Source organism: Gadus morhua, chromosome 1, assembly GCF_902167405.1.
Source record: "Gadus morhua chromosome 1, gadMor3.0, whole genome shotgun sequence".
In the NCBI taxonomy this organism is placed as follows: domain Eukaryota; kingdom Metazoa; phylum Chordata; class Actinopteri; order Gadiformes; family Gadidae; genus Gadus; species Gadus morhua.
The window spans coordinates 14,207,453-14,234,079 of record NC_044048.1 but is presented as its reverse complement, the minus strand read 5'-3'; the positions used below and the strand labels follow the sequence as shown (position 1 = coordinate 14,234,079).

Here is a 26,627-nt window from a genome sequence, read left to right as displayed (position 1 = left end):
TCTATCATGCCCTGATAACAGATTTTAAGCATTGGTGGCAAAAAATATTTCTCAAATACATTTAAGTTAAGTTAAGGTATCCTTTATTGTAGCTTTTTGGGGATTTTTTGTTTGTGTAAAGCAATTTATGAGATAATATAATATAAAATGTGTTTATTTTTTACTTTTATTTCATTCGGTCATTTCGGTCCAATTGACCCCCGAAATGACAGAAACTATGCTTTCCAAGAACCCAACGGCAGCAGAAGCCAGGTTTCAACGACTCGTCAAACGGTGCACGTCGAGAATGCGCAAGTTCATCTCCTCGGGACCTCGGGTGCAATTTTCACTTCCAACCAAGCACTGCTGTAGGATGGATGAATTGACGCGCAATTTTATTTTAACGTGTCTATGTGCGTGCGTGTGCATCTGTGCACGTTTGTGTGCGTGCGTCTGTCTGCGAGCACGCATGTGTGCATGCTAATTTAGAGAGAAGGAGGCTGCTTGTGAAGTTCATGGTGTCGTCGTCCCCCATCGCGCCAAACTCTCAGTGGCTTTCCTTCGTGTGGACTGAATTGTCCACAGCAGCACAGAGACACGCTGGTTTACGATCTTCTGGGTGCTGGATGTCTGTGGACTGGAGGCGAACACAGCGCGTTTCTCCAGAAGTAATGAACGCGAAGTCGTCCCGAGGATAATCTCATCTAGATTGGGGGAATCGAGTCCGTCAACAACTTTTTTTCGGTTGAAATTTGGAATTATTTATATATTTTTTTCGGACACAGGTAGGAAATATCAGTCATCACTTGGTTTTATATAGTTCTCTTTTTTTTTAAATTTCTTCACGCTTTTGTCCTATTCAAATATGGTTAAATGACTTGCTTGGTTAAGCCTTTTTTTTATTGAACACCGCCGAAGGTACTATTGAAATAAAGTAGCCCTAGTCTACATATTTACATGTTGCATTTTTTAAAATTTAGATTTTTGTGTGACTTGAATTAATTAGTGAAATCCAGTAGACGTAATAAACGAACCTGTTGCACCGTCTTCTGCATTGCCTGTCTGATGCTGTGATTGAGTTTTAACTCCAGATACCCAGTAGATGGCGCAAGAGCAAGCAATCTCTCCGAGGACTAAATAAGCGTTGGGCATGACTTGAAAAGCAGACAAAAACCCTATGTTTTACTCATTTTCTTCTCATCGCAAAGTTCTATTTTCATCAAACCAAGCATTTAAATGCATTCCGATGCAAGCCTATTGTCAATTTGTGTGTTCTTTCCTGTGTTATCAGTTGGGTAACATAATTATAGAGAAACATACTAATTAAGTCTACCCATTTCAGGAAGAAAAATGCCCGCGTTGCCTGTTAAATTGACTAACTGTGTACACAGTCTTCAGATGGCATCGCGTCAAAGAACAACGTTGGCATTAGATCTGTGAGTCTGGCGGGTTAGCGTCTGAGCCTTTCGTCTCTAGTTCATGTGTTTGATCAACAGCGGCCCACGAGTACAGTAGAGAGCTCTCCCCCCCTCCCGTGTGGCCTTATTCTGTTTCATTTAAATGACATAATGTCAGTCAGGTAATCGGTTAAGTACACTATACAGGTCATAAACTGAGAGACTTCCTTTTCGGCCAGGAGTATTTAATTATGAGTCATTATAGAAGGGCAATTTATTTTGGCCACGGTGGATACTCCAGACATCCAAAATGAAGGAGTTCTGAATTGGCCGTTTGACCTGCTTAACTATCGGTCTACCAGTCAGGCTACTGGTTGTCCTGGCGGGCTGGCAGCACCAAATGCCTGTTTATTTCTCCCTCTTTTGTCTGCTCCACCTGTCTCTGGGAATGCCATTCACGGTGTAGTGAACCTTGGCATCGTGCTGTCTACACCTGAATCATCGGTTTACTTTTTGTTAAGACCACAGACACCTGCTTTAAACATCAATCTTACTAAGCCGCCACAGAACTCCTGACTTTGATACCAATAGTGTTGATGTAATTTGCATTCTGGGTTATATGAATTTTCTTTTTTCGTCCCTTCCTTTTTTCCTTCATTACACCCTCCCTTCCTTCCTTCCTTCCTTCCTTCCTTTCTTCCAACCTTCCTCCCTCCCTCCCTCCCTCCCTCCCTTCCTCCCTTCCTTCCTTCCTTCCTCCCTTCCTTCCTTCCTTCCTTCCTTCCTTCCTTCCTTCCTTCCTTCCTTCCTTCCTTCCTTCCTTCCTTCCTTGCTATTGACAGCCATCCTGGTGAGATAAAACGGTTGCCTTTATCCATTGACTTTATTCATGTTATCAGTTCCTGCATGGCTTTACACAATATAAAGACATGACCAGGGATACTTGAGCTCATTGTTCACCGCCAATCAGGAGCGAACTAGGTTCATCACCAACAGGCAGTGATCCAGCATCAGGGCTGGATCTGCTGTCGACTGATCTGGCCTTGCTGTGTGTCAGGCTGGCTCTGATCTCAGCTCTGTGCTCTGGGCATGAGGCCTGTCGTCTGGACAGCACAGAGCGGTGCGCCACCACATCCAAGCTGGAGGGCAACAGTGAAGCTGCCAAACGGTTCCTTTTTTTAGAGAAAGCAGTCACCAAATTACAGTTAACTCCACCCGGCTCCTAGCATAATGGACCCGCCTAGTCACTAGTCACGGTAGTGTGTGTGTGCGAGTGTGTGTGTGGATATGGAAACAGTACTTTGGTCCAACACTGTATGAATGTGTCTTTATGTGTGCGGAAGACCTTAAGCATCCAACCCATCGGAACCTTTGTGCCTATGCGTGCACATGCATGCATAATGGGATATGGATCTATAGGACTTCCATATTCTTCATATTATATTGGTCTTGGAGTTCACGCCTCAACCTCCTTCTTTAGTCCTTTTTTCCCAATTTATTTGCCAAATAAATTACCCAAACACACCCCAAAATAAAATCCAATTTAAATCTCCCTGATGAACACTCTCATGAACACTCTCACGACAGCGCTGTCGACAACTTTGTTTGCAGTAAGCACTTTGTGTGTGTGTGTGTGTGTGTGTGTGTGTGTGTGTGTGTGTGTGTGTGTGTGTGTGTGTGTGTGTGTGTGTGTGTGTGTGTGTGTGTGTGTCTATGTGTCAGTGTGTGTGCGTGTGTGGTTCTGGGTTGATGATGTTAATCATGTCTGAATGTTGACGTGGCGTTGGGCACCAACAAACTGCCCTGTGGCTGAGGTGGAGACTCCCTGCTCCACCCTGCTCCACCTTGGCCCCACCCTGCTCCACCCGGCTCCACCTTGGTCTATAGTTCCCCTCCCATTGGCGCCTCAGTACATTAACCCCAGATCAACCACCTTGATTATATCCCTCTGATCTTTTCTAGTGGTTTGGCAGAATTTTTTTTTTCCAAAGCATTTACTGTTGAATGATTTCTTCACAAGGGCCAAAGTGATGGCATCTGTCGTTAGCAATTAATATATGATGCATGCTAGCATTATGGCAGGCAGATTCCCATAGGATAGGACTGAGAGGTTTAATGGGTCATATATGATTCTCAGCAGTCGAGGGGATTGAGGAGGTGGTATAAAAGGATTGCTCTGCCTCCTAAGTGCGGTCAGAGAGCCGACCACAGAGACACAGAGACACAGGGGAGTTTTTTTGAGGCAGCTCAAGGGCTGAAGTGACACTGGCTAAACAGGAGTAGGAGAATTCAACCTGACCGTATGTTTAGCCCCGAATTGCATAGACTTATGTGTGGGACCTCTGACATGCAACCTCCATTTGATGGATGGATAAGCCCAATGGATGCCCAATGGATGAATGTGTAGGAGTTTTAAGCATTCCTACTCTCGCTCTTATATCTATCCTTCCACCCGTCTATCTATCTATCTATCTATCTGTCTGTCTGTCTGTCTGTCTGTCTGTCTGTCTGTCTGTCTGTCTGTCTGTCTGTCTGACTGTCTGTCTGTCTGTCTGTCTGTCTGTCTGTCTGTCTGTCTGTCTGTCTGTCTGTCTGTCTGTCTGTCTGTCTGTCTGCCTGCCTGCCTGTCTCTTTTCTCTAAATCTTCCTATAAAGTCTCATATCTGTTACCCCTCCCCTGCTATAATTGAACGGCAAAGCAGTGGAATTCACCCCCTAAGAGTCTGTCTATTGTCATGGTTACCTGCTCTGATGGATTCTACCATATGCCAACAGGTCCAAACAGTCCGTCAGCCGTGATACATCCAGGTGTCTGTACACCTGCACACACATACACACACGCACACACACACAACCACACACACACACACACACACACACACACACACACACACACACACACACACACACACACACACACACACACACACACACACACACACACACACACACACACACACACACACCTACCACAAAAGTACATAAATTCCTGCAGTGCTTAGATAATAAGTGTATAAGAGACACAGCCAGCGGCCTACTATAGCTCTTGGCCTTTGGAGGGCTGAACCATAACCTTAGCTTTTACAGTCTTAATCTCGGTATGTTCAGGACCTTTGTGGTTCAAAGTATATCAGGAAGTGGAAGAAAAAGAGAGGAATTCATCCAAACACACACACAAGCACATTCAAACACACACACACACACACACACACACACACACACACACACACACACACACACACACACACACACACACACACACACACACATGCACAGCACCCGAGAGATAGATAAGGTTGTTATTACAGCAAGAGTGTGCTTGATTGGTCGGATGTACTTCAGTCTTCATCCCAGCCTAATGAAGACTGGTCAGACCGCACTCCTCTCTCATGCATCATTCCCCTACAGTCTTGCAGAGATAAGAGTCACAGGTAGCTTAATAAAAACGGTTTTCGGTGTATTTCTTTCTCCACAGGTCATACTCTACCTGCGTATGTTTCATACACTGCATCATTCTGGGACGTTGAATATCGACGCACTGGCTCTTGGCTCCGCATTGTCCTGGCAGTCTGGGTCCTGTGGTGTGTGTGTGTGTGTGTGTGTGTGTGTGTGTGTGTGTGTGTGTGTGTGTGTGTGTGTGTGTGTGTTGCTACTGCTGCATGGTATAATTTAGCGCCTATTTATACAACAGGAGAACAAACCAGAATGGTCAGTATTCCTGGTTGTAGCGGTGGGTTCATTTCACGCTCGGCTACGCCCCCCCGTTCTCTACACGTCTCTGTGTTTGTTCTTGGATCAATTCACCACAACGTGTAGATGTTGCTGCTGTTTGATTGGTGGATTTGTCTAACTTTGCTGTCATACACCTTTGTTTACGGTGTGAGTGTGTTCAACTTGCCCTGCAGTGTTTATGCCTTTCTAAAAGTGAACAATGAGTTGGATACACAATGGCCTATTTGTAGAAAGGTATTTAGAGGGTAGCTGGCCGAAGCTCTCCATTTAATGTTTGGACTCTAAAGGTAATAGGTGATTTTAACACAACAGTTTCAGTTTTTAGTCTTCTATAAATGGCTATAATGACAAGGCTCATTTACAAAGCCTCTCCCACCTGCTACTGAACTCTCAAAGGAATGTTCCGGTTCAATGAGTTTAAAACCCAGCAAAACAAAAGCAGCATGTTGGCATAATGCTTCTATTTCACTTCCAAAGATTCATTGCACCCCTCTTTTCCCTGCTACTCTCCGTTGCCATGAATTATGCTAATTATTATTTTGTATGGATTATTTTGTACAGACCTACTGTATTTCAACTGCCTAGTTTGCGTGAAATTCAAGGAAGTGTTCCAGACCACTGAGACGATGAAGATGTCAGGATTTAAGAGTCAGGATTTAAGTGGGAGCAAGGGCAAATACACAATAATGTGTGTGTTAGTATTTAGGTCAATGTAGTCACCTGAAGCACACACATACACTCAGAATACAAAGCAGACACACACACACACACACACACACACACACACACACACACACACACACACACACACACACACACACACACACACACACACACACGCACACACGCACACGCACACACACATTTTGTAACCCCCAATTAGCGGTTTGAACTGACATGGCTGGGTGTCTGACCACCAATGCATACAGTATGTGGACAGTTTCCCCTTCACTATCAATACTCCCTGTGTGTTTCGCTACTTGGCTCTGGCAGGCATACTTTCCAGGGCTGTCCAAGCTGCTGTCATTTGCTGCATGTGGGCGACAGAGGAAGAGTGGCCCTATCCTGACATACATTTAAGTTTACTATCTGGGTTTCCGTCATGCCATGTGCCACACATGAGCGACAACCCCCTCATTTTCCAGTGGGACCACAAACCGCCAGACAGAGAGTGAGTGCTCTCGCTGCTGTGGAGAAACAGGGGGACTGGGATTTATGAATGGGTTGGACCAGGTTTTCACACGGTTTCAAATGGTCAGTCCCAACGGTCCGTCACCGATCTTTCCCGAGTTGACACCCACCCACATACACACAGAAACGCACGTTTACGTGCGCACACACACACTGTTAACGAGCTGGCTCTCGTGCCGACATGCCAGACCGCTTTCTTTAAAAAAATTAAACACAAGGAGTGTTTTCTTGTCCTGCTATACAATGTTGTAAAAATGTTTTCCCTTGCCGAAGAAGCAGACTCCAGGCGTCCATAAGTGTCTTCGCTCATCCCACCACCATCCTCTCCCTCCACAGGTGGTGAATGATGCTGAGCCACTACCTCCCCCTGCTGCTGCTGTGTCTGGCCGGGCTGCCCGCCAGGTCTCCGGCCCTGCCCTTCGAGCAGAGGACCTTCCTGGACTTTGCCATGGACAACATAGACAGCGACGTGGTCACCGCCTTCATGCGTGACCAGGAGGAGGGCTCGGGGATGGAGGTGCCCGACAGGCCCACCTGCCCCTTCGGCTGCCGCTGCCAACTCCGGGTGGTCCAGTGCTCGGACCTGGGTCAGTGTGTGTGTGTGTGTGTGTGTGTGTGTGTGTGTGTGTGTGTGTGTGTGTGTGTGTGTGTGTGTGTGTGTGTGTGAGAGTTAGAGAGAGAGAGAGAGAGAGAGAGAGAGAGAGAGAGAGAGAGAGAGAGAGAGAGAGAGAGAGAGAGAGAATGTTTTTGCGTTCCAGTCTATTAGTTGCACATTCAACCGAGAGTTAAAAAAAAAATAAAAGTGCACTTTTTCTTAGGCTGCCTCATGCACATGAATTGGTTTTCTCTCAGAGATAATGATGGTGTAATTTAATCAAGAAAGGCCATTTCTACTTTGAGTATGGTGTTGATTTGGGTGATTAAAAATGAGACATGGGTGAACAAAACAACGACACCAACAACAACACCAAAACCACCAAACGACTGAGATACTCGTAAAAAGTAAAAAAAAAAACAACGCCAAAAATAAGAGACATTGCAACGTATTTAGGAAAGCAGGAAGTTACTAAATGTAGGGTCAACCAAAACAATTTGAAGCAATACAGACATTTTGGCATGGAGATGAAACAATGGTCATATCCTCGCTCTCCTGAGGGAGCTGTTTTGATGTTGGACATGTGGGCATGCAGGGGGTGGTTAAAGGTAGCCCAGCCAGAGGAGGAAGGGACTACAAGGGGAATAAGAGGCTTAGTGCAATGGTGGAGAGGCTCAGAGGGAATCAGGAGTCTGTCAAGAGGGAGAAAGCACAGCTATTTATTATCACGGAGATAGGAAGGAGATGACGGAGTTATGTATGTTAAGTCAGCCGAAGGGTGAGACTCATTGACAAGAAATAAAAAAATAATAATAATTAGTATTTATGCTGCAAAGAAGCAGATCCAAATTGAAACACCTGTACCCTTTTGATACAAAATATGTTCAAGAACACTTTTGCGTTATGGTATCTATCTAACAGTATTGCAGCTGGTTTTAACTGTTGCTGAAGTTCCATACAAACTGCATACAACGACCTTTGCTTAAAACAAAGGATTTATTCAATTACACAGCACTAACTCTAATAACCCTGTCTGGGTTGAGACAGTTCAACGGTTTTGATGAATCATCATTAAAGTCTCTGCCTGGATATGCCCTGCTCCAGACTCTATGGCAGGCCACGGGGTAAATGTGGAAGTGTATAATTTGCTGAGATGTCAGTGCTTATTTGGAACAGATGTATTTCGGCCATGGCTTCTGTGCTGTTCATCCCAGCCTGAGGGGCAGTATTTATGTTTGACAGTAGTTAAGGGGCACTGGGGTTTTAGGGGGTGCAAGGTCTGTCGGGAGGTGGCAACAACTGTGGGATCTGTGGCCGAGACGGCTGAGCTGTGGTCTGAGGGTTAGCTGAGTTTTCCGGTGGTGGCGGTGAGGGAGGGGGACAGATAATTCAATCCGGGGATTAGTAAAAAGCAATTTTGTTGTAAGGCAGTTTTCTAAAACTTAATGCAAGTGTATGACAGTGAGGCTAAATCGGCTATTTGCAATACTCTTCAGCTTTTACCGACAAAGGTAATGAAACGCTAACTATAACATTAGCCTCACCACTAGCATTCCTGGATACAACATCACAGCTGTCTGAACGGGACGTCAGAGCCATTAGTTTAATACTGGATCGGGTTCTTCCCATTGATGACATGGAGGAGGGTGGGTGTGTCCTATAAATCTAAACTTAACTTCAATGGGACAGCGTCAGGCTCCTCTAGGGACTGATGTGGTCAGAGGCAGGATTGATCCCGGGGCCTTGGTAGCATGACTGGTGCAGAAGGTTGACGCAAGCCCCAGATGCTGATGTTGCATGGCACCATTTGAGGGCTTTCTGCACGACCAACCCTGGTCCGTCTGCTGCGCTGCTAACCACATCGCTCGCACACCGACACACCAGCCGCTCTGATGTGGTCCTCATAATGATCGGTAGCCGTTCCCTTTGGTGGCTGCACAGATTCCATTTTTTTTTTTCCAGTGGTAATGCGGCCATGCTATGGCAGGTGTATTCTTAAGGCTATGATTTGGGTTTCGACTAAAGGTTTCAACTGAATTAGTTGCTGGGTTAGGGTTAGTTGCTGGGCAACACCAGTGGGACATTTGTTCTTCCATTGTATATCTTTTTGAGAAACCACTCGCTAGAGCCTGAGGGATTCTCTATCTACCTAGTGGATCATAAAGCTGCATTATATTATATTCTATTCCATGGCAACTCAGAGTCTGCCATTTGGTGTTTTGTTAAATCACAACTCTCCCATTTGATCAATAAAATATCCCATATTTCCCTCATAAACCATTTATCAGATTAAGATAGGTTAAGATTCTGGCAATTTTTTTATTTGTCATTAAGCAGATGTTTCTAACATCTTTTGCAACTTTGGTTTTATTAAAACATCTGCTGTCCCCATCTGGGATTAGGGTAGTTATGTCATTGATTTGGTTTAATGGGTGTGACGTGTTTGTGTGACGAATGTGTCATTGTTTGTGTTTGTGTGTGTATTCAATGTCCATGTCAACACCTTCCCAGTGATAAACTGCAAGTGCCTACTCCGCCTTGTGTGCGCCTTGACCAACATGGTGGTGTGTGTGTCTGTCAGCATGTCCTTCTTTAAAATAACAGAGCAAGGAACCCCGGGATGTTATTCCGTGGAGTGGAGGATGACGTGAAAAGTTTAATTTCAGGCTCTGATGACCATTTTTAAAAATACCCACTCACCATTTATTTTCATTGGTCTAGGGCTGAATGAGACATTAGCAAACGTTTGTGTGACATCTCTGTGGTGTCTTTGTGTGTACGTTTATTTTCCAGGTCTGACCGAGGTCCCAGAAGGTATCCCCTTGGACACCAAGTTCCTCGACCTGCAGAACAACCGCATTACTGAGCTCAAGGAGCATGACTTCAAGGGCCTCACTAACCTATATGTAAGGAGCAACACTTTCAGTTACGGTTGCGTCTTTGCATTACATTCAGTGGCTCTTGAAGCAGCCTTTGCGGGCGTCTAAAGTAGCATGTTTTGGCTCACACCGTGTGAAACGTAGCCGTGGCTGTGCATATCCGGAGAGCTTATGAAAATCCCCCTCTCTCTCTCACGTTTTTACATCTTTCCACTTGGAGCCTTTATTCTGTTTTAAATTGCTGCCAAAAGCAGAAAGGGGAATATTCTCGCTCACATCCTATCGCATGTATTCAAAGGAGCCAATAAAAGCACAATATTGAGACTGGCAGAGAAGGAGACGCCCAACATGACCTTACACAATAATAACAACTCTCTTAAAGAACTGTTTACCTCAGTATCCATCTGTCTCCGACCCTCAGCACTGGCAGGCTGGGAGTCTTGTCTCTTGGGTGACAGACACAACTGTACTCTGTTCATGCAGAGAGAGGAAGGGAGAGAGGAGGGGAAATATCTATACACATATGTACAAATACATATCCACATATATAAAAAAAAAATATATCCACATATATTGAGAGAGAGAGAGTGAGAAAGAGAGAGAGGGAGAGAGGGAATATGTGGGTGCACAAGGGCAGTTTAAATCGGCATCAGTCGTTTTGAGACATTAGAAACAAAATAGCAAGAGATGAGAGAACCAGCATCCGTGAGAGAGAGAGAGAGAGTTTTCAAATACTTCTTATTTATTCTATTTAACCTCTCTGCATCATGGCTCTGCTCTTCCCACTAGGCCCTGGCTCTGGTCAACAACCGGATCTCCAAGGTCCACCCCAGGACCTTCTCCCCACTGAAGCACATGCAGAAGCTGTACTTCTCCAGGAACCACCTGACCACCATCCCTCAGGGCCTGCCTCAGTCCCTGGTGGAGCTGAGGATACACGACAACAACATCAAGAGGGTGTCCGCTGGGACCTTCAGTGGTCTCTCCAGAATGAACTGCATAGGTAAAAAACCGTCCAATCCCCCATGTGTTAAACCTTAGTGTGAACGAGCTATAGTGCACCTGACCAAGACACTCATACAATTCAATCTGATGCCAAAGCGATTGAGTAATACTCTATTCTAGTTGAAAATAAGAAACCAGTTATTACACATACAATTCTAGATTCCAGGTTCAATAATAATGCTTCAATATTAAGAATAAAATGATTTGGACTTGGACATCAACTTGGACCTATGTTCCATAGAGATGGGGTCGAATCCAATCCAGAACAGCGACTTCGAGCCTGGAGCCTTCAAGGGACTGAAACTGAACTACTTGCGCATATCTGAAGCCAAACTCACCGGCGTGCCCAAAGGTATTTTTGATATGAAGAAAATATTCCAATCATCTCTTTTTTTCAATAACATTCCATCAAGTGCTATGTGGTTTATGGGTCCGAGATGTGCGGACACAGATAAAGTATTGAAACACTTGTGTTCTATTAGACCTGCCCGACAGTCTGCAAGAGCTCCATCTAGACAACAACCAGATCCAGGCAGTGGAGTTGGAGGACCTGAAACGCTACAAAGAGCTGTACAGGTGGTTTACTCTATGTGTTTTAATGTTCACTGCTGTGCCACGGAGACAGATACAGCTACCCGCTTCTGCTAGTCTTTTATTAAAGATCCGCCGGTTGCAGTCTCTTCCTCTTCTATAGACACAGACATTTACTGCCTACTCGTTGTTAATATAAATGATAACATTCTGATATCAGTACACCAATAACATGCTACATATGTTTTTTATGTAAAATAAAATCATCTCCAGCCTACAGTGCCACGAAGGGGCTAAAGTAGGAACTGCAGAAATCTACTCTCTGACTATTGGTTTCCTGGGTGTTGCTGTTGGTTTGTAGGTTGGGCCTGGCCTACAACCGTATCCGTAACATCGAGGACGGCAGCCTGGCCTTCCTACCCAAGCTGACTGAGCTGCATCTGGAGTACAACCGCCTCAACCGCGTCCCCCAAGGCCTCCAGAATATGAAATACCTCCAGGTGGGATAAACACCACAAATAGAATCACATCAGGGCTCGCTTCTTATTTCCTGCTACGTTTTTTTCCGGCTAATTTCTGATAGACTCGTTGAGGAGGACTGCATCTTTGTTTATTTGTAAGACCTCATCTACATCATATTATATAGATCATAGGTGTCACTGAATTAGAGAGCTTGCAACTTTTGGCAGAATACACTCAAAAAGTACACCATGGCAGTCACTATTTCTAGCAGGGTATATTATAGTTTTTATTCCAGTAACTATTACCTCTTCCCCCTGTATATGGATATTTCTAAAAACTGTATTGGTGTGGACCAGTGAAGTAGAGGTTTTGCAAAATGATGACACAATGAGCTTGATTTCATTGAGCATGTGCCAGGAAGCTACAAACAATGGCAGACTACGGGTGTGTTTACGTGGGGCTAGTACAGTTTGGTGTAATCACATGTTAGCAAGTCAACCTAGTGTTTCTTCGTCATAACACCACCATGCTCAAGAAGAAGCCCATCAATGTGCATGCTCCATATTCTTCTGCGCTGTTGGACATAAAGTTGTTTCGCCACCTACAGGCCTGACATGCTTATGAGAATGTTTTAAATCTTCTTGGATTATTTTGTGGACAACGAAATATTCTATAACATCGTTGTCTTGACAGGAATTCTTTGGGAAAACAAAGGGCTTTTAATGTGTTTTTTTCATATACGTGTGGATGAAAAACACTTTATCATGTGACATACTCCATCCCCCTCCCTCTGGTCACTCTAGATGGTTTACCTCCATGTCAACAACATCACAAACGTGGGAGTGGACGACTTCTGCCCCAGGGGCTCTGGGATGAAGAGGACATTCTATAACGGCATTAGCCTGTTCAACAACCCCGTGAACTACTGGGAGGTGCAGCCTGCCACCTTCCGCTGCGTCACCAGTCAGCAGGCCATTCGCTTTGGCAACTACAAGAAGAAGTAGAGAGAGAGAGAGGGATAGAGGGAGAGAGAGAATGAGAGAGAGAGAGAGAGAGAGAGAGAGAGAGAGAGAGAGAGAGAGAGAGAGAGAGAGAGAGAGAGAGAGAGAGAGAGAGAGAGAGAGAGAGAGAGAGAGAGAGAGAGAGAGAGAGAGAGAGAGAGAGAGAGAGAGAGAGAGAGAGAGAACAGGCAATTTAGAAAATACAAAAGGAGAAATCGACGGAGAGAGTGAGAAAAGGATGGAAGGGATGACATCTAGGATTTGTATAAGGGTCGGAGAGAGAAAGAAAAACCTGAATTATTATTAAGGATGATTATTAATACTGGCATGGCCTAATTTCATTAAGCAAGCTTTTTTTAAGAGAAAAGGAGACACATGGAGAAGATAGAGAAATTAACATAATTAGCATGATTAAATACAAAGGGAAATGTGTCTTGCACAGTGTGTGTACCTGCACACAATGGAAAGGGATGTGCTTTTAGTACAGTCATTATGTGGTATATTTTCACAAAGTTTTTAATTTTCAGAGAGTGAATTTGGATACTAAATGACAAATATCTTGATCTAAAATAGTTTAAATATCTTTTTAAACTTAAACATTTTATAGTTCCATTTAACACATTTTTTGAACACATACATTTCATCGGATTTGTCATTTTGTGTCTTACCATTTTGGTAAAAATTACATTTACAAAATACATATATAAAATAATCTTTTTTGTATGGATACATATTTGTACTTTGTGCTGATTTGGTTGAATCAGAATTTGGGAAGTTGCAATTGTGCTGGTCTGAGACCTTTTCGCTGGTCTGAAATTCTGTGATCCAACTGTACTGTATTTCAACAATAAACTATCAGTGAATAGACAGCATTTTCACAATTTCCATTCTCAGTAATAAACAAAAAGGAAGCTTATCAACAATGTTTGCATCACAGAGGGTCTTGACGACCCACAACATGCTTGGCTGTGCTTTCTATGATGTTATTTTTTGTGGACTACTCATGAACGGGGGACAATATTGTATAGTTGGTGCTTGCCCCAGATAGAGTTAGCACACAAAGACCTGCTTTGCCCTGATCCATTGTTAGCAGTGCATCCACATAAAGGAGGGCCACAATGGTATCTGATGCTTATATTTTTTAAATTCTTCTTCATCTGCTTAGGGGGGCTCATTTGAGGGGTGGGGCTGTTGTTAGTTCTATACATAAGGTATGCCGATGTGGTATACCATAGCCATAAATACTATTTTTTTCCCCTGTCCTGTAATCTGAGTACTGCTACTGCTGCAAACCTTTTTTGTTTTGTGAGAAATAAAAGCGAATATCAACAGGAGCAACGCTTTCAATGAATGGATACCTTCAAAAAACAACCAGATCAGATCTCATCATCTGTCTAAAATGAATGGACTACAGAGAGCAGAGAGAGTTGTAGGGAGAGAGAGAGAGAGAGAGAGAGAGAGAGAGAGAGAGAGAGAGAGAGAGAGAGAGAGAGAGAGAGAGAGAGAGAGAGAGAGAGAGGGAGATGGGGGCCACAGATATGGAAGGACAGAGACTAGTTAGAGAAATAGTGAGAGTGAGAGGGATTAAGTAAATGTTCTATTCAGTCATGCATCGGTGGCTTAATGAAAAGGTTAAAGCTCATATTTATTTGTATATTTTTTAAACCGTCGATATCGTTTAGTCATATGAAGTTTGAGGGAAGTATCCCTGCACTCTATCTGACGCCACACTCAAATTCTGGTGCGCTTCGCCGACTATCGCCTGGCTGGATGTCATCGGGACACCCCCCTCAGAATGTCCTCTGAATGGTACAGTCGCGATGCAAAGAGGGAGACCACCCCGATTCCTGCTGTGTTTACATGGATGGCATAGATAGCGACGATGATGCTCTTGCGTGTGGAAATGTCCGCAGCGGTTGAAGGCACCATTGGGGATTTGAGTGCGAATGAGAACTAGTAGCAGCAGGAGAGACGCTCAGATTTCAAGAAACAACACGTTTTGAACCATTTGGACGTAGTTCCTCCTGATGCGGGCCGTCGATAATCTATGGAAGCCGGGGGCTTGATTTGATATGTCGTAAGAGTCAGCCGGTGAGTAGCGGCGTCGTGGTGCATCGGTGGACCACCAGCATGGTTACTGGTAGTGTGACAAATATCGTCAATGTACTTACTGATAGCCATGCATCCTGTTAATGAATGGGTTAAACAGCCTGTGCATTAACAGTGTGCGTAAAGGCCTATTGATGGTCATTATGCTGAGCATTTGAAGTGTTTTAGGTATCTGGTTCATAACAGTTCTATTTATATCTAGTATAAACCCAATACTTATCGACAGTATGCACAGTAGTCGAATAGGTATCATGTGCGTCTAGTGTTGGTGATATATTATTTTGTATTACTTATTGACCACACGTCTCAGCATGCCTTCGGTGTGTGATCCACGGCAATTTACCAGTTCCACTGAGAAAATAGTGTTACTATGCAAGCAGGTATTGTTTTGCTATTTAGCTTAGCATGCTACCTTGTGATTTCGAGACATTCTTTCAGCGTTGTTTATTTAATAATGCCGTGTTTGATTTGAGTTGGAAGAGGAAGATAGCCAGATAACATATAGTCTCTCTGGTCCAGGACAGGCCGTGAAGCCGCTCGGAAGAACGGGATACTCGGGTAGATGGATTTAAGATGCAGATGTTGACGATGCGCGCATGCGTAGCCGCTAAGCATTATTTTCTGCCCTGAAAATGTTTTATTAATTACATGACGTGTGTTTGATATTGCACTTGGTTTTGGCTGTTAGATACGCAATCCAAAAATCACTGCTTTACTTTTTTTCTTCTCTTCCCCACAGTGAATAGTTTGGTCAAGAGGAGATGGCAGTCCTGACTGAACTTCACCAGTACTACTCTCCATTCAAACAGATGGCCATCCCCCCCTTTCAATTCTGAGTGTACATAGAGCCCCCCGGCCCCCACCCCACCTTCTTCTGCCTTTCCCTTTCCTCCTCCTACCCTCTCCCAACCCCTTTTGTCCCCTGCCCCTTATTCTTTCCATTGTTCCACCCTTTACTTTGACCTCTCCTCTCCTTTAAATCTGTCGGACTCATCATGGCGTGCTACGGTCGTTCCCTGGACTCCCCTTGTACTCTGGCTCTGCTGGTGGGATTCCAGTTTGCCTTTGTCCTGTACTTTTCCCTGGGGGGCTTCCGAGGCCTGGTGTCTGTGTTGGTCCACACCACAGAGCCAGAGTTTGATTACTCCCGACCCCATGATGTGTACACTAACCTCAGCCACCTTGGGCCGCCGCCACCCCCTCCCCGCAACACAGGCACCGGACCCCCCGGAACGACACCTCCTCTGAAGGAGTGCCAGTTGCCCTCTCCACTGCTGGGTGAGAGGATGAGGATGAAAGGGAATGGTAGATGATGAAGGCTCTGCGTCTTTTTTAATGATGTTTCCATTTCATGTTTGCTGTTGTTCAATCTTGGCCAAGTGAGCTGAGTGAGTGATTGTGTTTTGGTGTGTCCGTGGCGGACGGCAAATTGCTGGTTGTGTTCTGACCACAAACAGATGATCAGTCACATGGACCACTTTAATCCCAGAATGAAATTTGAAACCTTGCCCTCCCCTGTGCTCCTCTTATTTCCCCTCCTCGGATATCCTTCTCCACTGGTTCCTTCTGTTCTATTCTGCCCTTCTCTCCTCTCATCCCTTCACACCTCTGCTTTGGTCTCCCCTCCTCCTCCTCCTCCTCTTCCTCCTCAGTGGGTCCCGTGTCGGTCCACCTGTCTGCCCCGTTGTCTCTTGAGGAGATCCGACGGAGGAACCCCCTGGTGTCCCCGGGGGGTCACTACAGCCCCCCGGACTGCGAGCCCCGCCACCACACGGCCATCGTGGTCCCGTACCGGAACCGGCAGACCCACCTGCGGACCCTGCTGTACCACCTGCACCCCTTCCTGCAGAGGCAGCAGATCCACTACAGCATCTACATCGTACAGCAGGTAGGACTGGCTGTGTGTGTACCAGTATGTGTGCGCTGGAACGTCGGTCATAGGGTTCGACAGGGTAGTGTATTGGTTACTATGGTGACATCATCCTGGTTACTCCTGGAGGGTGTTCTGACCACGACCCTATCCAGCTGAATTTTGGCTGCATCCCAGCTGGATGTGGATTCGATCAGGCATGTCCGTAGCCTACCTGTAGGGGGAGGTCATTGGCGAGATGCCTTTTCCCTATCTTCTCCAAAAGGACCTGTATATCCGGGGGAGAAACAACTCTGGATGGATGTAGAGATGTTTTGTAGACACAATTAAATAAATTAATCACCTAGATTATTTTTTTGCCAATTCCAAATGAATCAAAACATCTTCTGAATATTAATGCATGATTAGATTACATATGAAAAAACTGTGTGTGAATATCTAATCATGCAGTGACTGATTGGTCTGGAACCGCCCTTGTTATAGTCCCCCGATTTATAATATAATATTCTTTAATTCCATTTTATATTCAGAAAGGTCTGTTGGGTATCTAGGACGCACAGCGAGAGCTGATGCCATGGATGTGCCTCCTGTGTATTATGAATCTGAATAAATCGACATGGTCAAAGATTTCTGACAACGCAACAAAACCCATCAAGCCCTGAATTCTAAAAGTATCTTCTCCACCCCACCTTCTCTGTCCAGTGGGGGAACAGTACATTCAACCGCGCCAAGCTGCTGAACGTGGGGGTACGAGAGGCGCTGCGAGACGAGGACTGGGGCTGTATCTTCCTCCACGACGTGGACCTGTTGCCCGAGAACGACCACAACACCTACACCTGCCACAAGCAGTTCCCCACACACCTGTCTGTCGCCATGGACAAGTTCCGATACAGGTAGCCTTTTACAACAGTATAAACGTCATCCCCCCAAGCGTTAAGGTTTACATTTAAACAGTCAGATAAAAAGGCAACCCTTATAATTAAGCGAGGGTTGCTATGCTCTTTTCTGCCACACGGTGGAAGCAATTGTCAATGACTTCATCCCCATTCTGGTTTCATACATAATAAACCATTGAAAATCCTAAAATACGATGATGAATTTGGCCTTCATAAGCTTGCTATTCATAACTTTGTGCTAATAGGCTAGGCCCGGCCCAAAGGGATTATTTAATAGCATATAGCATTGTATCGCAAGAAAATGTTGTTGGTTCCCTCAAACGGGATGATTTTGCGAAGCCGTTTCCCTGGGAGATGGAACGACGTCGCCAGCTAGCTTGAAAACAGCAGTAGCATCTTCTTTCATGTTTTTTTTTTCCATATGCTGCAGGTGTTCTCGTATAGTTTGAGACCTACAACTTACTCGTTAGCGCTCATCCATAAATCTGCCAGTAGCACTTTATACCTCACTTTCATAAATATTGATACAGCCGATGCTTTGCACTCATGTCGGCCGTGAAGCCATAAAGGTAGGGCTTATTTCAGATCAAATCACCGAAGCTGACAGCAGGAGGTATGACCCCAGATCAGTTGCTGTGGGAGAAATTTAAATTAGGTCGGTTGGAATCAAGGAAAATCTCAGTTTATCCAGTTTGTTTGCTAACAGAACTTCCATGGCTGCAGAATGCTGTGTTTGTATGCATTTGTTACATATCTGGCAACCCGGAGTACTCTGAGAATAGTGAATAATACATACACAAAAAAAAGAAGGTTGTCTGGAACAGTCATTTCAATGAGAACATAGTGTTCACCTTCGGCGAAGACAGTATTTATACTTGGAATGTTTCCTAAATTTCTGATGACATATGGTCATTTATGATTTATGATATGATTTACATATTACAACTTTTGTTAACCTTGCTGCTAGGATTCAAATCTGTTATGCGGCCTCTTTAGGATGATGTATCAATCATGCAGTCTCCTTGGGCCTAAAAAAAAAAAAGGTGTTTGGTTCCTGTTGGTTGTCAGTTGAGGTCGGAACCGAACAATTTTTTTTTTTAGGCCTTGGCACAGTTTTCATGTTCACTTTGTCTTCCAGGTTACCGTATCCTCAGTACTTTGGTGGCGTGTCCGCAGTGACCCCCGACCAGTATATGAAGATGAACGGCTTCCCTAACCACTACTGGGGCTGGGGAGGGGAGGATGACGACATCGCCGCTAGGTAAGGCCAACACACTCTGCATCATAGGACATTGGGGGCTCCATGCAATGTGTCTACATTAACATTAACAACATTAACCTAAACCTTTCTGTACTTGAGATGTGCATGGTTGAAGGGATTTTAAGCGGACCAACCGGCTCCTTTGTTCTATTTGATACCTGTTTTACATTCTTTTGATACTTAATGCCACACAATGAACCATTCTAATCATTAGACCTTTTGATTCTGAGACCCACAACTTTTAGAAGTATCAATCAATAATTTCATGCTATATTTTATGCATACTCTATAAAGTTTACTGAGACCACGGCTCCAATGGGGGTTTGGTGGCCTCCTCGCCTGCCATGTCTGATCGTATTTCGGTGGCCCGCCTCACATTGTCCGCTCCCCGCTTCAGCACATCTTTCTGGTCCGTCAGCTGTTATAATGTTTTCCTGCTGTCGTCAGTGTGATCTTTCATCCTAATCTCCCGCCCCTCTGTCATGGCTTTGCCGTGTGCTCTCGCTGGAGAAGACCCAGTGAGTATGTGGATTATGAGATCAGCTCTAGTGTGGGCAGCTATGTCCAGGCGGATTGCCTATCTAGTTTTCTTACGTCAATGTGTCTCTTTCTTCCAACTCCACGTGCTGCTCAGAGAGGCACTAAGATCCTTTCATGAATAAATGGAAGAAAAGACAATCCAGGGGATTTAGGAGAAATGAAGCGAGACCCAAGGTTGCTACCTGTTCTAAATCTGCTAAGGTTCACTGTCATCTTCGTGTTCTATTCCACCTATTAGTTGGGATATTCTGGGTTTTACGTTATATGCAACGGTTGAATGACAAGGCTGGTCTACAAGATGACAGAGATGGAAATAGGTTTCAGCTGCTTTTTAGAGTCCCTTTTAGTCTCTCCTATGTGTTTTAGCTGGTCAAAATAATTTGAAATAATAATGTTTGCTATCTTCCATCATTTTCTTTACCGTTTATATACGTGTACTTGAATATGTGCTGTGAAGTTTGATAGGTTTTTTGAAGTTTCTAAATAAGCACATATTTTCGAAGTGTTGAGTGGAATGTAGCAACACCCATCCTCTTCCTAGCATATAGCTGTAGTTTAGCATTATCATGGCACATTTCGATTTACAGATTACCAAATTCTATCTTTCGATACTAAATACTACTCTGCTGATTTGTTTCTCTCTGCTTTCCCAGAGTGCGTCTGTCTGGCATGAAGATAGTGCGCCCCCCAGTGGCCATCGGCCACTACAAGATGATCAAGCATAAAGGAGACAGAGGCAACGAGCAGAACCCACGCAGGTACAGCACAAACCTGGGCAAGAGGCACACACGTATGAGTCCTTCTCCAAAACCGAAGGATCTGGGACACTAATGTCCAACATCTACCTGTACAGTGTCCTTGAAGCCCTAACCCCTTACCCTTAAAGGTCCAACCTGGTGGTATAATATGTCACCTTTGATGACATTTGAACACATAGGAACACCCTCCTCTTTCCAGATTCGACCTGCTGAAGAGGACCAGGCTCAACTGGCGCTCGGACGGCATCAACTCGCTGACCTACGACCTCCTGTCCCGGGAGCTTGAGCCCCTCTACACTAACCTGACGGTCAACATCGGCGAGGACCCCCACCTGCCCCTGCTGAAGTTCCCCAATCAGCGGAGACCGGGCAGGCCCCCGGCGCCTAAAGCGGCCACGAGGAAGGCCGCCGGGACGCCGCCAAAATCGCCGGACAAACCGCCGGACGTCGGGACTCTAGCGGCGAATGTGACGCGGCCGGCGGAGGAAGAGACACGAGACCCCACCCACTCAGCAGCAGCCAATCAGACGACACAGGCGAAGCCCGGTGTGATCAAATAGGCCCCGAAAGAAAGGTCTTTGTATCGCACTCTCATTGGACGGCGGGGTTTATGGGCGGTAGTGTAGCAGACATCCTCCCTGCGGGCCAATGACGTCGATGGCACGAAACGAGGAAGTCGTTTGCTGTCCGCAGGGTTTTGGGGGGGGGGGGGGGGGATCCCCTGTTCAGACCACTGTTCACTGAATGTGTCTCCCTGGCCGTGTTTCAACTTAGAAATGAGCTCACCCGTAAAGTGTCGGTTGTAATGTTAATAGTAGATCTCCTCCATGAGTCTCGGGAAAAGAGCGCTATCGAACAGAAGGAGTGTTTTTGTGCTAGTGGTGTACGGCCTCATCCAGTCTGCTGTACCAGAAACTACTGCTGTTATTCTGCCCCTACCACCGCACCCACCACTCTACGCAGGGGGGGGTTCTAGTTTTCTGTGCCTTCTCTCTCTCTGTCTTTTAAATGCACATTTTATAGACAAGGATAGGTGCTCTTCGATGCTCATCCTGGGATGGAGAGGGGGGCCGGGTATGGGTGGGTCTTTAGCTGCCTTTCTTACTCAGCTTGAGCTAGGTATCAGACTGAAAGGTTGTTGGGAGGAAGGACACTTTGCCACGTTGATTTAAATTTTGTATTCTACTTGTGTGCATCAATCAGCGCAGAACAACTCCCATATATGTCGAGGGTAGACGTTTAGATTTATATAGAGATACTTATTTGTTTGTTTACCACTTTGTTGTGAAGTCTGCTCTGGTGCCTCGTTTTTAAGTTTCTAGACAATCAGGGCCAATCTCTCTCTCACACACACACACACACACACACACACACACACACACACACACACACACACACACACACACACACACACACACACACACACACACACACACACACACACACACACACACACACTCACACACACAAACCTCTTCTACGTACAGCAGCTTGACGTATGTTTCCTTATGATTCCACTGAATATTATCATTCCATTAAATAGTATATACATATCTCCGATATGATATGATATTTTAAATACAGTTGTAGGACATATGGTAAATGTATAGTATCAAGTGTACTATTTATCAAAGGTTTTGTTTCACGTAAAAGTAATGGTTTTAGACTTCTAATACGACTTCTATACTTGTTTCTGGCCCCTGAAACCCTAAAACAAGATTGTTATTTCCAGACCAGATCTATCTTTACACAAACGGCGGTATGTGAGCTCCATGGAGGCTTTTGTCGGGAGAAACACTTATTTTGTATTCCTTTTCAATCTTTGTAGGTTTAGGGGACTGAGATGCGACCGTTGCGGTTCTTTACTACACTGCCTCATAGGAAGGTGTCCACTCGGTAGTAGTGTAAAGGTTTTGAACACATGTCTAGGACACAGCAATCACCTTCTGTATTCCACTGCTTGATCTACTCATAAGCCTGCTGTTTGATTTCCATATCGCACATTTGGAATGTACTGTATTGTTTTAGACACATAATGCTTGTTTGTTAAGTAGTACTATTTATTGTAGGATGAGGCTCTTTCGTATATGCTTAATCATGTAAGGGACTTAAAACGGATCACTGTTAGACCACCTCTGCTGCTTACTATTTTGGAGGAATTACTAACTCTACTACTGAACTGGCTTGAAGACCTATTGTTATGATGTAGTGGTCATGTGTTATTTTATGTTTGTTGTTTTCCGATATTAACATGGGATAGATTGCATAAAGTGAACTGAATGTATTTTACTTATTCAATCATCGGGTAAAAATATATTCATCATATACCGTATGCACGGTTCATATCTCCATGCATAGGTTATGTTTATTTTTATTTTATATCTATATGTTGTGCCTAATGGATTAAGACTATATGTCACGGATTGCAGTAGCGGGAATGTGGTATTAAGGGGTGCCCCCTAGTGGCAGAACCTATTTTGGCACCACAAGCCACGTGGACTCACTGACTGAATGGAAATCTGCAGTTTTGTGGCATGAATATTTATGCAGAGTCATTCACTTTTTCCTTTTTTCTTTTTTCTATTTAGCTTAAGCTTTGCAGTGTTTCATGGAAGATGCTTTCGAGTCACATGATTCATCCAAGCATTTCTAAGGTACAGAACCAACAATTCCTTGAATGGGTTCATATTACATTAACGTTAACAGTATCTGAACATGAGATATGTGAAGATTATACATTATTTTTTACTTTAATAGTTTTATAGAGGCAATGTTTAGTTATAGAGCAATACTATATCTGCGTCTTACGAAGGTTACACATACTGTCTTGACTAAACATTGAACTTTCTTGACATGTCATCTCACAGATCATTACGGAGGATGTTTTATTTAATTATTACACATTTTGTTAATATATATATATATATATTTAGCATACAATTGAGTACATAATGCAGAAGGCAAATGTGAGCAGCCAGATTTGCACTTGTATAATTATACAACCCTCACATTGTAAATCTCGGGCCATTGTGATTGTATATGCCTGGCTGTCAATATTTTGATTTCATCAAGACGAGAATGACAATATAAAAAGTGAGATGTGGATAGGTGACAACCATGTGATTAAAGGACTGCGACAGTTATGCTAGTGTGATGATGTCGCATGCTGTCATCGCTGCTCCCATTATTTGCTGACCATCTCGAGAGAAGATTTGATTGAAAGGGTAGCCGAGCCCATCCTGGTGTGTGTGTGTGTGTGTGTGTGTGTGTATATGAAACGGGACAATGCCGACACAAATGTAGGTGACTGTGATGGACTTGGCTAGTAGAGTTGTAAAACTGAGCAAATACATGTTAAAATAAAAAAAACATAACCCAAAAATATTCTGTGTGAGTGAATATACCAAGAATATGCGCTAAACCCGAACTGAACTTTGAACTAAAGCAAGAGTAGATAACGTTTACTGAACCAATCCTAGAGCAGAGAGGCTTAAATCTTCAACACATACCCAATTGTTTCTGTCATGGTCCCTTGCCAAATCTCCATCCCTCCTACACACACACACACACACACACACACACACACACACACACACACACACACACACACACACACACACACACACACACACACACACACACACACACACACACACACACAGCCGGCACCTCCTTTTAACACATATATTCCTCCACCAGAAAGACCTGGCAACACCCCACCCAAGCCGACCACAAATATTGTTCAGCATGAAATGTTCAAACATGATCAAAAAGAAACAGAGTTGATTCAACAGCGGGGCTACAGCCTTTGCTGCTACAGTACTGTTTCTGTCTCCCTCCACACAACATAGACCAAGATTCAAATCAAACCTCACAAATGTTCAGTCCTCATCACCCAAGGCTTCCCTGTCTTTTAATCATTCGACTTTGTCGCCAAAAGTCAGTTGTGTACACACTTTACAGTTGGATGTTTTTCTTATCTCGGACTGTACATGGGGAATTATTCAGAGGGATCGTGTTTATCTCAACCGAGAGTGCACACAACTAAACACATAGAGGTCGTAATTATGGAGTGTATAAGATGGTGTTTTCTCAGTGTCTCTGATCTAGCCATTGTTCAGTTTGTCTCATCGCAGCTGTGTTGTTGTGTCCGTAGGCCTGTCGTTCCGGCCGTGCTGCTCATGAGTCACCCCGCTTATTTCACGCTTCCAGTTTTCTTTGAAGTGGGTTCTCGTGATGGTGGGAGAAGGTTGTGTAACGCTGTGGTGCGCTGTACTACTTCATACTGCTGCTATTTCTGGAGGTCCTATGCTCTAACCCCCACACTGTGCTGTCCATGGTGCTGAACAGTGGTCCGTGGTCCAGTCTTGTTACCCAGCTGTTGTTGACCGCTGTACCATTGTCGTGCTGCTAGTATTCCCAAACCAAGAACAAAAAATGGAGGCTAAATATTTAGAACAATGTCTAGATTTGATTCATTGGGGCAAAATCTTTGGTTTTGAATCGAGGACCAAGACATCTAACTGGTTCTTGTGTTGTGTTTATACCGTAGGTTCTATCAGTAGGCCAGCCTAGAGGCTTCCTCTGCAGATAGTTCCTTTGGTGTTCCAAAAATACTATAGGTACTTAGTAATATGGCCATATGCATTTGATTGAATAGTAATCTTTGCGCTAAGTATTGCAGATATTAGATCAGTGTTTGATTTGCAGTTGGAAACTGCCTTGCCGTTCTGTAATCTGCAACCATACAGTATTACCCATGACATCACCCAGTATGCATAATAATCATGCTCGTCTGGAGCATGCAGATGGGGATTAAAAAGTCAAGGCACAAGGTCATGATTGCGGCAATAAATAGACTAGAAATGTTTACATTTTGAACAAGCTGTCTTTCTAGTTTAGTTAAATGAAATCCAAAGTCACGTTCAATGTTCCTGACGGGACACAGCTGTCGACATCATGGGGTTGAAAGTTTAGGAGACTGAAACCAGATATTTGTACGGTGAGTAATGTCCCATCGTAGCCTCCAGCTAATTGGTCATATTCATAGTAGTAGGCTAGTAGTACGTAACCTAATCCTCACTCTTAATGGCTCTCATACCGAATCAATTCCTACCGCTGCAGATCCAACGTATAGATTACCAGCCCCCTCTGGAATGGTCTGAAAACCCCCAGTGCATGATGTCATCCTGTGACATTCTATATTATCGGATCACAGACGACCAGGAGAGAGCTATCTGCCCGGTAATCAGCCGCGTCAGTGGCTACCCTTTGTGTGAGTTGGACGGCTCCCGCGGTGAACCTTGACGTCCAAAGTCTCTCAGTCCGTCTCCTGTGATCCTGTCAGCCTTTGACGACGGTCTTACTTACTGTGCACTTATCCCTCGCTCTCACCCCCTCCTCTCCAGTGGACTGACACACCGGCCTGAGGTAGTGACAGCAGAGGCGGCGCAAGACGAGGGCTGAGGGAGCCCGCAGTCCCCTTCTGTTACCCTGCGGCCCTCCTGGGCAAGTCCGTCCGCTGTCCCCAACACCACCTCCTGCAACCCACCCAACCTCCCCCGCTAAGTGTGCCGGCCCACATGGCCCCATAAATACAATCACACACAACCACTCACTCATGCTCACACTGATAAGTGCTGTAATGGGTGTTTATGACGCATAGTCCATCCCAGGCACCGATATGTGCCCACAAACCTAATGAGAGGATTCATGTTATACTTGGTGCCTGCATGTGAATAGAGAGTTGACAGACATGTGTGTTCTTTTTTTTCGTATAGTTGCTACCGTGTTGTATTTGCAATACTTTGATTACTACCAGCAGGCAATCCGTGTGTTATGTAATATGATACTGCAGCATGCCAATCTGAACGTGGGCCATAATCGATCAAAAGTGTAATCAATAAGTAGAAGGGCAGAAATTGTTCTACCCTTGGAGTGTTACTTAATGACTTAACGAGTGCGTTGCGGTCACTCCCCCTGTGGAATTAAATTTAAGGATGATAGAAAGACAATATTTATCTAAATATCAGGTACGATTAGCTAGCAGGAGTGTGCGTACTAGCCGGAGTGTGCAGTGTGTACCCTCATAATCAAGTGTATAACAATAACTCAAGTGAACCAGAAAAAAAGCACGTTCTAACTGGGACGTTGTGGCGGTGAGAAGGCCTAGAGCGTGACCAGAGGGGGCCAATCAAGGCCTTGATGTGAGTCATTCCGGATGAATCCATGTGAAAATCAGTGATGGTGATTACTGGCGTTTGTTACGCAACTCCACTCCCATGTGGGGTCAGGAGGCCCCGTCTGCTAGGAGGGAAGGAGGGTAGGAGTGTGGGAGACGTTTTGGGGGGGGAATTGGGGGGGTGGGTTCGAGAGCACGACTTAATAACGAGGAGGAACTAGGATGAGCCGTCAAGGGGGT

At 44.7% G+C, this 26,627-nt stretch overlaps 2 protein-coding genes across 3 annotated transcripts; both read left to right on the top strand.

The window, feature by feature from the left end:
* Positions 1-504: 504 nt before the first annotated feature.
* Positions 505-14,106, top strand: bgnb (biglycan b). Its single transcript, XM_030367974.1, has 8 exons — positions 505-764; positions 6,636-6,886; positions 9,688-9,800; positions 10,563-10,776; positions 11,020-11,130; positions 11,261-11,354; positions 11,671-11,809; positions 12,575-14,106. Exons 2-8 carry the CDS (start codon positions 6,643-6,645, stop codon positions 12,773-12,775), a joined length of 1,116 nt encoding a protein of 371 aa, XP_030223834.1. The 5' UTR covers positions 505-764; positions 6,636-6,642; the 3' UTR covers positions 12,776-14,106.
* A 230-nt stretch (positions 14,107-14,336) lies between these two features.
* Positions 14,337-23,349, top strand: b4galt3 (UDP-Gal:betaGlcNAc beta 1,4- galactosyltransferase, polypeptide 3). Of its 2 annotated transcripts, none has more exons than XM_030365634.1 (7): positions 14,337-14,863; positions 15,621-16,159; positions 16,534-16,769; positions 17,454-17,644; positions 18,786-18,908; positions 20,102-20,206; positions 20,406-23,349. In XM_030365634.1, exons 2-7 carry the CDS (start codon positions 15,877-15,879, stop codon positions 20,764-20,766), a joined length of 1,299 nt encoding a protein of 432 aa, XP_030221494.1. In that variant the 5' UTR covers positions 14,337-14,863; positions 15,621-15,876; the 3' UTR covers positions 20,767-23,349. The 2 variants fall into 2 exon arrangements, with proteins under 2 accessions (XP_030221494.1, XP_030221504.1); XM_030365644.1 differs by lacking the exon at positions 14,337-14,863 and adding an exon at positions 15,122-15,439.
* Positions 23,350-26,627: the final 3,278 nt, after the last annotated feature.

Coding starts and splice junctions, on each gene's coding strand:
- bgnb (XM_030367974.1), top strand. CDS start 6,643: ATGATGCTGAGCCACTACCTCCCCCTGCTGCTGCTGTGTCTGGCCGGG. Junction 9,801..10,562: donor AGGGCCTCACTAACCTATAT/GTAAGGAGCAAC, acceptor TCTTCCCACTAG/GCCCTGGCTCTGGTCAACAA. Junction 10,777..11,019: donor CTCCAGAATGAACTGCATAG/GTAAAAAACCGT, acceptor TATGTTCCATAG/AGATGGGGTCGAATCCAATC.
- b4galt3 (XM_030365634.1), top strand. CDS start 15,877: ATGGCGTGCTACGGTCGTTCCCTGGACTCCCCTTGTACTCTGGCTCTG. Junction 16,770..17,453: donor GCATCTACATCGTACAGCAG/GTAGGACTGGCT, acceptor TTCTCTGTCCAG/TGGGGGAACAGTACATTCAA. Junction 18,909..20,101: donor GATGACGACATCGCCGCTAG/GTAAGGCCAACA, acceptor CTGCTTTCCCAG/AGTGCGTCTGTCTGGCATGA.